The 13,648-nt window shown below is 35.8% G+C and overlaps 1 protein-coding gene across 1 annotated transcript in view; it reads left to right on the top strand.

Annotated features, from left to right (window-relative positions):
- Positions 1–13,648, top strand: part of LOC150103634 (transcription initiation factor TFIID subunit 4B-like) — a 397,716-nt gene that overhangs the window by 253,672 nt on the left and 130,396 nt on the right. The window contains exon 12 of the mRNA XM_090398501.1: positions 9,249–9,383. Within this exon, the coding sequence (XP_090254627.1) occupies positions 9,249–9,383 (135 nt within the window). The remainder of the gene's footprint in view (positions 1–9,248; positions 9,384–13,648) is intronic.

Raw genomic sequence — 13,648 nt, 5'->3', positions numbered from 1 at the left:
GATACTTAGACTTATCATAATTATGAATTTCATTTCTTCTAGTATATCTCCTTTTGTTCATCAGGGTTATTTCCTCCTTAGAAAAGTCACAAGAAAATTTATATCTTGCTAAGAAGTTTGTTCCCAAGATAATGTGAGAACCTAGATTGGAAGTAGTGGGGACAACAAGTAGGTCTTGCCACACGTACAGTCCAAATTCTAGTAGGTATATTCTTGCTCGAAGCTTTTCATATGCCACAAAGTTTGAGTCTGAGAGAGAAGCAATCCTTACAGGTTGTCTCAGCTTGGCAGTGCTCTTCCACAGTTTGTTTTTTAATGTTAGGAAATAATCCATCCTGATGGTAGAGGCATTGCATCCTGTATCTAATAAGATGTCACATTTAGAACCCAGGATTTCTCCTCTAACTGTCATCATTCTTTCATTAGGTACCTGGTGTTTCTGAATTCCATTATTTTTTCTGTGGTTCACATATCCAAATTTTGAGTTCCATTTGTTGTTATAGTAGTTTTCTTTGTTATGGAAGCAGTTCCTGGCATAATGTCCAACTTTGTTGCAATTGTAACACCTAAGAGGATTTCTTTGCTTTATCTCTGTCTTGGATTGAGGAATAGCAGACATTTGTTGTCTAACATCATTTAATCCTCGCATTACTCTATCTAGACTACTTAAAATAGGTTGGCTTTGTTGTTCAACTTGATGTTTGATCATCTCATCAATTTTATTTGTAGTGGGATTTTGATTTTCTTGAGATTTCAGAGTAATAGCTGATAACTGTCTCACAACTTCATTAAGACTATCCATTATAGGCTGATTTAACTTATTCACTTCCTGGTGAATTAAAGTTTTTACTTCTGTCATCAGTTTCCTGTCCAATTGCTCTTTACTCTCTGTCACGTAGTTTACACTACTTGAATTTTCTCCAGTATTCTTTGCTTTTCCCTTTTCAACTTTACTTCTCTTTTCTATTTCTGATTGGTTGAATGAACTATCAGTTTTATTCACGACATTCACAAGACTTGCATTAGTTGAGGGATAAAGGTCACCTAGTATTTGTTCTTTTTCCTTAACACTTTTGAGACACTCTTCTAAAGTAGAAATTTTCTTCTTGTAGGCTGTTTCTCTTAATTCTTGTCTAACACCTTGTCTAAATTGTTGGAACACAGCCCAATCTAAGTGAAGTTTATCTTCACCAGTAACATTCAAACTGTTGGCCAATGTTAATAACCGATTGTGAAAATCAGTAACAGTCTCTTTATCCTTTTGAACAATTTTCTGCAATTTCCACAAGTTAGGACCCCACTTCTAAGTTTACAAAATTGAGACAATAAGGTGTCTTTAAATTTGGAATACTCAAAAGTTTCTCGAAGTATTGGAGAAGAATGCAAAAATGTTTTTGATTTACCTACCAATTTACTTCTAATCAGAACTAGCAATTGAAAATCAGTCCAACCTGCAATTTCTCCAAGTTTTTCAACATAGGTAAAGAAAAATAGTACATCATCTGATTCTTCACCTGAATATTGGGGAAAAACCTGTTGCGGGTTTACCGTACGAAAGAATTCACTGTCATTCATTTCAGAGTTTGATGTGACAGCCATAGTGATTAATAAATTACTATCTCAATTGATTCAATCTTTTTACTTTAAAATTAACTTTTATCTTTGCCTGAGTCCAAATTATAACCAGTTCACTGTGATTTAATTATTTCACTTTCTAAAATTTCAGGGAGTAATTCTACGATTATTATCACTAAACTTAAATTCAATTTCTTATCTTATAGTTGTTAAATTTAATTCCTACCTATTAAATCACATCCTGTCGACTGCGCCATTTGTCGTGACGACTCCTTTCTGTCGTGTTCTAAATCTATCTAGTTTCAAGTCACTTTTATGAATAATACAACTAATTACGAAATGATCACCGATCCAAAAGTAGGGAAATTTATATTTATACTGCGCCACCCTATTCTTAGATTAGTCTATATAAATAGTAGGATCAGTTCTAAATTAAGTTAACAGTCATCTCATTAGGCCGGATCATCTATTATCATTTTTACTTGGGGTTCCTGCAAGATTTGAATGTTTATGAACGGTGCAATAATAAGGAATTCAGGCAAACACAATATTTAGATCAACAAAATAAAACATTTAATATATGATATGGTTAACAAATACAAGAACTCTATTTTAAAATGGAACTATACAATTAACTTAACACATCTTCTTAGGTCACTGATGCTAATTCAATGTTCTAACTTTCATATACTATTCACAGTCTCAAAAACACAAATCTTCTTATCTCAAGTTAATATAACAATTTCACATTTTATTCAGTCTTCACAAATCTATCAGCTCAATGTTTATATTCACAGCAGGCAATAAACTACGTAAGCTATATTCCAAGCAAATATATTCCCGGACCTTGAGCATCGGAGATATATTACAGTTAATGCTAGAATAGAGAAACTTATACAACTACTCTTACCAGACAAATTCTTCAATACATCAAATTATTGAGAGAGCACTTATGAATTAACTTAATTAACATTAGCGGAACACACATAACAAATATTCTTCATAGTTTAAACTGTATTACTGTAAGTCGCACTTCACTATTCCAAACAACAGTAATTAGGTACTAATATCTTTTCCTGTTCACTTTTCTCCAAGTAATCAATATAACCTTTTCCTAGGGCAACATAGAATTTAATCGTAATCCAGATTAACTGGAACTAATCAGAATTTTCGCATTGACTGTCCAGTTTCCTTTTATCTGATTACGGCATCAACTTTTCTTCATAACAACAGCAGATTTCGCTTATGACATTAAACTTTATGTTTCACTACTTATAGGTTCACTTCCGAACACTATACTCATAAATTTCTGCCCTGAGGATTATATAATCTTGGTTCCGCAAAGTTCTCTCCTCACTCCTTAATAATAATCCTTCTCTTCCTCTCTATCTTATCTATGACCTTCCCTCTCTCTCTCTTTCTCTATAATAATATCTTAAAAATTGTTAGAAAGAAAAATTGTATTCTTATTGGCTTAAACTAAAATATAAAATGATGGTACAACATGACAGAATTTCATGTTGGCTGGGGTGTCGCCCAGTTAAACAGGATCCCCATTGTTTTCACCAGGAAACCAGAGCAAGCAGCAAAAAGTCAGCTACTAGAACAAATCCTGAAACACACCCTAACACAACATCACCTGAGTTAAAGATCAGTACTGTCAACTTAAGAAGAATGAATGGCAAAGAAATGGGGCTAGCTGAGGAATTGGATAAGTACCAGATCGACATAATAGGGGTGACTGAAATAAAAAAAGACAAAAATTGTAAGATCTTTCTGAGCAATTAATACAAAATGTTATATTCAGGCAATGACAAGAAAAAGAAGGAGTAGACATAGTATACAATACTAAATACAAGGCAATCTTTTTGAACAGCAGGCAGTCTCAAGTAGAGTGGTGTAAAGTAATATGGGCAAATATCAGAATGGAACTGGACAATGAGACTTATTTGTGTCTATGGTCCCACTGAAGGTTCTATTAAGGTAGAGGTGGAGGAATTTTTTGAGGCTTTAGAGAAAGCAACTGACACAATGAAAATTGAAAAGCTGGTCCTTGTTGGGGATCTAAATAGTACAGTAGGAAATGATTGTCAGACATACAAAAATATTTTGGGAAAATTTGGAGAAAAGAGCAAAGCTAATAATAATGGCAAATACCTGTTGGATTTCTGCTTAGGACATGGACTGCTTATTACTAACACAATGTTCCAACATAAAAATGAAAAATGTGCACAAATTCACATGGAGAGAAGAGGCTTAGGGCCTTGTCGTTAGAACAGATTAGTTTAGCACTGTTGTATAGCATTTTCACCACTCCATATTGTTGTGTGTGTGTGGCGGGGGGGGATTGTTAGTGAATGTACCTGCCTGTATGGGTGGGTTTTCTATAAAGAGAAAACCAAGTTTCCATCAGGCTGGCAGGTGACTAATGTGTCTAGTGTCTTTCTCTTTTTTCAGAGTGAACTTGATTCTGAGGTGTTGGTTGTTTAAGTGTGTTAAGAAGGAGAGGAGTGTATCAGAGCCATGTTGTCAAATAGCGTACACATCATCAACGTAGCGAAGCCATATGGTTGGTTTTTGTGTGACAGAGGATAAAGCTTTTTCTTCAAAGGTCTCCATAAAGAAATTGGGCAAGAGTGGGGAGAGTGGTGAACCCATGGCTGTCCCCTCTATTTGTTTGTAGAATTTTCCCTGCCAAACGAAATAGCCTGAGTTCATTGTGAACTGGAATAGGGCTGAGATATCGGGAGAAAATTTAGCTTGGATTAGCTCTAAAGTTTCCTTGAGTGGAACGTGTGAATAAGGAGGAGATGTCAGAACCATTATGTAAGGTTTTCTATGCTGGCTTTGAAGTGGGCTGAGTTTTTTGTGTGTGATGGTGTGTTGCCAGTATAGTGTGTGAGCTCTTTGGCCAAATGTTTAGCTAATTTGTACATGGGGGAATCAATGCCATCCACTATGGGACGTAATGGCACATTTTCTTTATGTATTTTTGGGAGTCCATAAATATGGAGGGGGGGGGGTATAGAGTTAAATGGTTTTAATCTGTTAGTAACTTCTACAGGCCAATAAGTGACTTTCTTAAGGAGCCTGTGAAGTTTTCTGATTTGTGAGTTGGTAGGATTGTATTCGACAGGGAGGTAAGTAGCCCGATCTTATAGAAGAGCATGAAGCGTACCTGTGTAGTCCTTTTGGTTAAGTACTACAGTTGCATTTCCCTTATCTGCTTTGGTGATAACTATTTCTTTATTATTCCTCATTTCCTGCAGAGCTTTATGTTCCTTGTTGGATATGTTGGTTTTTGGTGGTCTTGCTTTGAAGAGGACACAAGCTACATCCAGTCTTACACTGTTGGCAATTTGATTCGGAAGGTGGCGGATTCCGCGTTTCGATCTGGATCATAATATCCTCACTAGGTATTTTTCTGGGAGCCATGCCGAAGTTGTGGCCACATGAAAGCACGTTGAGTGCTTCATGGTGACTGAAGAAAGGTTGATTATGGTGTTGGTAAGAAGTTTTGTATTGACGGTAGAGTTCTTTTTTGATTTTTTGATCTGTCGACCTCGTATTTTTTCAAATTCTTTGTCTTCTGCGGTACACAAGACAGCATGTAAACCTGCCTTTTTTGTAAGTTCCATGGCAACGTGACGTTGCCGAAATATCGGAAATATTTATTAAGGTGTAATTTAATTTATATTATTTATGTTGTCAATTCCTTAAGTGATTTAGTAATGCATAACCAACTTATAAGCTTGTCTACGAGAATTACCATCATCCACGCAGATTCCATCGCTTGGAAGGCTCGCCAATATGGTAAAATGAAGTTGTAGTTATCTAGACAACTAAATCGTCTAACTTTCCTAAAACGCTGCTGTGGATAATCAGGTAATCCCGAATTGTGTAAAATTCAAGCACCGTTTTGTTTCACAAAAAGCTCTTCATATCTATAACCACGCCAGCTACGTTTTGTTTCTGGAATAAATCGCCGCCATGCGGTTTCTCTTAGCTGACATTAACTAAGCTATTCGTGCTCTTGAAGAAGAGCTTTCATGCACTTTAAATCACGAGCTTTGGTCAGTTTTACATGACGTCTCGTATACCGCAGCAGACAAAGAATTTGAAAAAATATGAGGTCGAGACAGATCAAAAAATTCGAAAAATTAAAAAAGAACTCTACCGTCAATCCAAAACTTCCTACCAACACCGTAATCAACCTTTCTTCAGTCACCCTGAATCCTGAAGCATTCAACATGCTTTCACATGGCCACAATTTCGTCATTTCTCCCAGAAAAATACCTAGTGAGGATATCACAAATTATGATGCAGATCTAACGCGGAATCCGCCACCTTCCGAATCAAATCGCCAACAATGTAAGACTGGATGTAGCTTGTGTCCTCTCTAAAGCAAGACCACCAACCAACATATCCAACAAGGAATATAAAGCTCTGCAGGAAATGAGGAATAATAAAGAAATATTATCACCAAAGCGCATATGGAAAATGCAACTGTAGTACTTAACCAAAAGGACTACACAGGTACGCCTTAATGTTCTTCTATTAGATCGGGCTACTTACCTCCCTATCGAATACAATCCCAGCAACTCACAAATCAGAAAACTTCACAGGCTCCTTAAGAAAGTCACTTCTTGGCCTGTAGAAGTTACTAACAGATTAAAACCGTTTAACTCTATACACCTCCCTCCCCGTATTTATGGACTCCCAAAAATACATAAAGAAAATGTGCCATTACGTCCCATAGTAGATGGCATTGATTCTCCCACATACGAATTAGCTAAATATTTTGGCCAAAGTGCTCGCACACTATACTGGCAACACACCATCACACATAAAAAAACTCAGCCCACTTCAAAGCCAGCATAGAAAACCTTACACTCCAACATACTGACATAATGGTCTGCTTTGACGTCTCCTCCTTATTCACACATGTCCCACTCAAGGAAACTTTAGAGCTAATCCAAGCTAAATTTTCTCCCAATATCTCAGCCCTATTTCAGTTCACAATGAACTCAGGCTATTTCGTTTGGCAGGGAAAATTCTACAAACAAATAGAGTGTACAGCCATGGGTTCACCACTCTCCCCACCCTTGCCCAATTTCTTTATGGAGACTTTTGAAGAAAAAGCCTTATCCTCTTATCCCCACAAAAACCAACCATATGGCTTTGCTACGTTGATGATGTGTATGCTATTTGGCCAATGGCTCTGAACACTCCTCTCGTTCTTAACACACTTAAACAACCAACAGCCTCCCTTTCCTAGACACACTAGTCACCTGCCAACCTGAAGCTTGGTTTTCTCAGTTTATAGAAAACCCACCCATACAGGTAGGTACATTCACCAACAATCCCTCCCTCCTCACAACGATATGGAGTTGTGAAAACGCTATACCCCCCAAAAAATCCAAAAAATATTGAAACCAACAACCCCCCATCCCTCCTTCACAACAAGGATTACTCTAAATCCATCATACATCCGAGGCACCTCATAAAAAATTACCAAAATCTTATAAAAACATGAAGACCTCCTGTTACAGACCATACAGAAAATTGGCATCCCTTATCCACTACACTAAAGACCAACCACTTCCCCTAGACCTACCTGGTGTATACCAGGTCCCTTACAGCTGTAAACTCTCTTACTTTGGCCAAACAGGCAGGACAGCGAATATCAGAATTTTGGAACAGAAGGACTGCATCCAGTTTCACAAGTACAGCCACTCTGGTCTTGCAGACTATGCTCTGGATACACGCAACAGAATACACTGGAAGAAAGCTACAGTAATACACCGTAGCAAATACAAATTCGAAAGACCGTTCATGGAATCAGCCTCAGCCCTAAGACACCCTCCAAACCTCAAACAAATTTGGCTGTATGAGACTGCCCCAAATTTGGGAGGCTCACATCAGCAGACCTTCAGCCCAACAGTGCCAAGAACACCTGCATAGCCTGCTAGGGGACACCATCAGGACTTTTAGGAGAACAATAGCTTCATCACTTCATTCTCAGTTACTGTGTTGTAGTGCCTACTTGCGCATGCCTTTTTTGTAAGTTCCTTTTGAAGATTGCAACGTGACGTTGCCAAAATATTGGAAATATTTATTAAAGTGTAATTAATTTATATTCTTATCTACGTTGTCTATTCCTTAAGTGATTTAGTTATGATGTATTGTTATTTTCTGTACAAAATATCTGTACTTTCATTTCATTAAAGTTGATTACTGTGGTTATCGTATAATTTATTATTAATAATTAGTTAGACACAAATGTAAGAAAGCTAACCACTGTGTAAAACTAGCTAAACAAAAGTCATTAATGAAAGTTTTTGGTAAGAACATAAAAAATGAATATCAGCAAGATGGCAAAATATTTTGAAGGCCATTGAAAAAAAAGCTCAAAAATGGAGTAAAGAGTGCTGTAAAAGGAGTTAGAGATGATTATTAATAATTAGTTAGACACAAATGTAAGAAAGCTAACCACTGTGTAAAACTAGCTAAACAAAAGTTATTAATGAAAGTTTTTGGTAAGAACATAAAAAATGAATATCAGGAAGATGGCAAAATATTCTGAAGGCCATTGAAAAAAAAGCTCAAAAATGGAGTAAAGAGTGCTGTAAAAGGAGTTAGAGATGATAAAGGTGACATGAAAACTGGAGAAAAAGATATCCTTGAAGTATGGAGTAATTACTTCGAAAAATTGCTAAATAAAGCATTCAGTGACAGTATGGTAAAAAACACTGACCAGGCATGCAATCAGGAATAATATCCATACTTGAAGTAGAAAAAGACATCAAAAAGCATGAAACAGGGAAAGGCAGCTGGAGTAGATGATATTCGACCAGAAATGCTCGAGTATGGAGGTATAAAAGTCTTATGATGGCTGCATAGTTCAGAAGGCCTGGACAGCGGGATGAATTCCAGATGATTGGAATAGAGCTCTCATAGTACCTATATATAAAAAGGGAAAGTTAAACTGAATGTGAGAATTAGAGGTATTTTTGTACTGAGTGTTTTGTTTCTCAGAGGAACACCAAGATATAGGTGGATTGATATGGCAAAAAGTGCCTTAGAAGATACAAATATAAGATCTGATAATGTTGAAGGCTTGACAGATATCAGATTGATTTGGAGGAAAATTGTAGATAGGAAGTTAGTAAAAAGTAAATTTTTCATGTACTATCATATCCTGTACACCCCTTGAGGATACATGTCAGGAATTGGATGATGATCAAATATGTAACAAAAATATATTAGGTATTTGATGTAATCCTGGTAGGAAAATGATTCAGAATGCTGTTATGGATGAAGTCTGTAATATGAGACTTCATCCATAGCAGATCACCAATTAATATGGAAGAAAATTGTTAATGCGAAACTAATAGTAATTTAACTTAATTCTGTAGGACGCTCATTTTTGATGTATATTATATATATATAATTTTGACTGTATATAACCTGATTTGTGATTAAATTATAATTCTAACAGAAATAAAATTATAATTTAATTTGAAAATAAATAATTTAATTTAAAATTAAATTATAATTTTAATTCTGTTAGAGCTGTCATACTTGTTAACAAATTTCAGAACAATGATTTAATTGCTTAACCTTCTAGTGATTCATTCTGTCTCTACTCATTACTTCCTTTTATTCAATAGGCCATTCAAAATAGACCAGCTGTGCCTCAATCCCCTTCCCAATTCAGAGTAATACCCCCAATCTCAGGTAGTGCCTTGGCTTCCCAGTTGACTCAAACTCCACAAGGTGTTATTACTCAACAGCGGCTTCTTACTGTAAGTAATATGCAACTTGCTCTTTTTCAAAGAGGAAAAATATTACTTAAAATATTCATGTTCATAAGGACTAATCTTTTCAGTGATATTTTTATATAATGCATAAAACACATTTCAGTACTAAAGCAAATTACAAAGGGAATGCTTTAAGATGACAACTAAAGTAATCACATTATTTTTTTTGCTCAATTGGTCCTCATCCTTCTTTGTTGTGCTCTGTTAGGACAGTGATAAAAGATATAAGACATTCACTTGGATGCTGATCTGGAAAGGATGAGTCCAATAGTTTGTCACTTGGCTGTCCAAATTGTATTTTATAGTTGGAATTATATATCATATGATGTTACAACTTTAGATGTTATTCCATCTAAGAGGCATTGTTATTATTTAAGCACCCTACTGTGTTCATTAGGAAAAGGACAAATAGTAAAAATAGTAAAAAATTATTTACTGGAGCAATTGCAGCAGAATTGAAAACAGACTTTGCCTGTTTTCCATTGATACTTCTTGTATCGGTAGTTGAAAAATTACAGAAATACTATGTTAACACAGTATTAGTAAGCATATTACATTTGACTTTAGATTTGCTACCAGCATAGTTTTGAATTATTATAATTACCAACCAAATTGAGATTAAGAATTAGTATTTAAAGAATCTTTTATAAGCATTTTCAGCTGAAGGTAAGTTATGCAATCTCATTCAGTTGCAGCTGGGCCATGTATCTTCTAAAGATTTAGGTTTTTCACTTTTGCAAAATTGATGAACTGACATGGCAACATATCTTTCAACAATAACAGGCACGTTGGCATCCCCACTTTAGTTGTGCTAGCCATAATTACAATTAAACCAGGTTGATAATAAGAAATCTAAAACATGTAAGGTCTCTCTTAGTAAATATAAGATGATTTCTTCAAGTAGTAACAGTTACTCGAAAGGGAGGATTAGTTTTATCATTTAACACTAAACTCTAGCCTAAATGACATGTATTATCAATCAGGCATCTTTTTTATATGGCTTCCACCCATGAAAGGTGTTGCTACATACCTATAAAACATTTGTAACTTGGGGTCTCACACCACCCTTCCTATTATTGAACATAATAAAATACTGTCACAATATTATAGATATACAGAAGGTCTTCGATTCAGAATGGCTTGAGGCATTATGGAGAATACTGAACCAGTATGGAATACATAATAAATGGTATGCCTAATTGAAACTCTATAGTTCCTCAAAAATGTTAATAGAAATCAGTGGCAATTATAGCAAGTCTTTCAAAGTGGAAAGAGGTGTATGTCAAGGCTGCATTCTTTTGCCTATGCTTTTTTTACCCTATATTGGGAATATATAATAAATTTAGCCTCGGAAAACAGTGGTATTGGAATTACAGTTGGTGGCAAAAAATCAATAATCCCAGATTCGCCAAAGATATTGACAATATAGTATAACTAACTACAAGACACTATCTCATCGATACCCTTGTTCTGTCTTACTATGTGGATGTGAGATTTGGACATTGCTAAAGGAAGATAAAAAAAAAAAAACTATTGGCCTTCAACATGAAGTGATGCAGAAAACATTCACGGAACACATAACAAATGATAAAATTAGAAGTTAAATCCATTCCATTGTCAAAACCCAAGAAAATGTTATCACTAAATTTTGTCAGAAACAGCTATGGTAGCTGGATCATATAGTTTACCTGAAATAGCATCAGGGGTTTTGACATCTGGTAAAAAACCAGAGGCTACTTAGAATCACCTGGATAGATAATATTAGAAACTGGACTAATTCTTCTTTTTTCACCTTGTTAAGGAAATCCAAAGACAGAACCATTTGGAGAGAGAGTTTGTTAGGACTGTAACTGTTATGGTGTCCCAACAGTGTGCATAGACTATGGGTGAAGAAAAGATCTCACATTAGGCAATGAAATTCATCTCCCTAGAGACAATCGCAAATATCCATGTTCAAATCACTAAATTCTGTCAGGTTCAAATCCCACCATGCCCATGGTGGGATTTGCACCTGCATCCTGCTGGTCAGAGAGTGGATATGCTCATCATTAAACCAACGAGGCCAGCATCTACAGTAGATCTCCTCTTATGGAAACCCAAATTGCATCTACATCATCATAGTCCATCTTTACTTTCCATATTACATGCTGCATGATTCCTTTTGCCCCAAGGGTGGCCCTCTGTATCTTTGTGAAGTCAGACATTGCTTTCAAGCGGATGTCAAATTTATAATGCCATGCTTTTGACTTCTTGTGATTTCCTTGCTCCATTCTGTTACATTCATCTGATTTATTTACCACTCCGCAAAGTTCAGTAACTACTCTGACTGCTTCACTTTCCTGTTCCTGAAGCTGCATGATGCATTCTCTGCACTACAGCTTTCCAAACAGTGAAATCATCTTCCTAGGTGACCTCAATGTCCTTATTCCAACTGGCTTCCCTTTTCCAACACTACTCACCACACTGGATGAGATATAGAAATAATTTCTACATTATGTGTCGACTCAAATTCCTGATAACCCTCTTTACTTTCCAAATATCTTTGATCCTTTTTAACCAGTTTTCCATCCAGATATATTGTTGAGACTACCTCCCCACTTGGTAACTCAGAGACTGGTTAAAAAGGATCAAAGATATTTGGAAAGTAAAGAGGGTTATCAGGAATTTGAATATCAGGAATCTGATCCAAACACCAACTCTGAGTGACTCACAAATTATTCTCATTGGAATAATGGCCTTCAATCCTCATTTTACCCCAAATCACCATCCAATTTCCAAGACTTGTTTTATATGGTTCAAGAAAAAAAAATTCAGCATACCACAAGTGGCTTTCATCAAGAACAACCATTAGCAATCCAAATCCATCTTCATAAAGGCCAAGCAGAAAACACACCTCCTGTTCAAAAGAAAACCCTGCCTTTTGGTCATCACATCAGATCTTATCATCAGATCATCGTAATTTCTGCTCTCCTGCACTTCCATCCCCTCTCATCAAGATGGCACCATTGTTGTACACCTAATGATAAAGCTAATTTGCTGCATTGCCCTTCTCCAACTCCTACATAGATGACCAAAGCAAATTGCCTCTAACATAACTACCACATCCAGAAACTGAGTACTTTATGGCGCTTATGTTTTTTAGCAAAAGAATATCAGAAGAATACTAAACAACTTAAGCACTAAAAAAGTGATACCAGACATATAGAAATGTTTTGGGAAAATTTGCAGAAAAGTGCAAAGCTAATAATAATGGTAAAATGCCTGCTGGATTTCTGTTCAGGACATGGATTACTTATTACTAACACCATGTTCCAACATAAAAAATGGTCACAAATTCACATGGAGAGAAGATGCAAGAAAAGTCTCATTAACTGTGTTATAGTTAATAAGACTTTTTCACCAATATGGTTGAAGAAAAAAAAAATTCAGCATAACACAAGTGGCATGCATTAACTATGTTATAGTGAATAACAGTGTTTTCCCAGTTCAGGACACAAGAGTATACAGAGGATTTGAAATAGGAAGTGATCACTATTTAGTTTGGAGCATGATAAAATTGAATTGCATTTTGAAAAGAAGAGTATGTAAGAAGAAAGTTTTAAAACAAATCAAAGTTGATTAGCTTTCTGAGGTGAACTGTAGACTGAAATACACAAACATCATTGAACAAAACATTGATTGATTCAGCCAGAGAGGCATGTGGTGAGGTTATCCGTAAGGATAGAAAAATCAGAACTCCATGGTGGAGTCAGGAAGTTAAAAGGCAGTGAAGGAAAAGAAGAAATCATATCGAAAGTTCCTGGCTTGTGCTCTTAGAAAATACAGAGACAAATGTAAGAAAGTGAAGCTTGGGTACTATGAGAATTCCAGATGATTGAAGCCAACTGGAATTCTCATAGTACCCATCTATATAAAGGGAAGTAAAACTGAATGTGTTCTTGGTAAGATTTATGCAAGTATACTTGAAAAATGGCTAAGAAAAATTGTAGAAGGGAAGCTTGGTGAAGAATAAGCTGGATTCTGGTTACCAAATAAAGGTTGTCAGGATCATATTTTCACTTTAAAACAAATAGTGAGAAATCTTGGGAATATAACAAAGATTTGTATTTAAGTTTTGTTTAACTGGAAAAGGCATATGACACGATGCCAAGAGGAAAGCTCTTCAAAATGCCATAGTGATATGGTGTAAATGGGACATTATATCAGGCAATACATAGTCTCTATTTAAGCTGTAAGTCAGCAGTTGGAAA

Source organism: Typopeltis vanoorti, chromosome 9 (assembly GCF_054136105.1).
Source record: "Typopeltis vanoorti isolate ZY-2024b chromosome 9, IOZ_Tvanoo_1.0, whole genome shotgun sequence".
Taxonomy (NCBI): domain Eukaryota; kingdom Metazoa; phylum Arthropoda; class Arachnida; order Uropygi; family Thelyphonidae; genus Typopeltis; species Typopeltis vanoorti.
The sequence above is the reverse complement of the archived record's forward strand: the minus strand, read 5'-3'. Positions and strand labels throughout refer to the sequence as shown.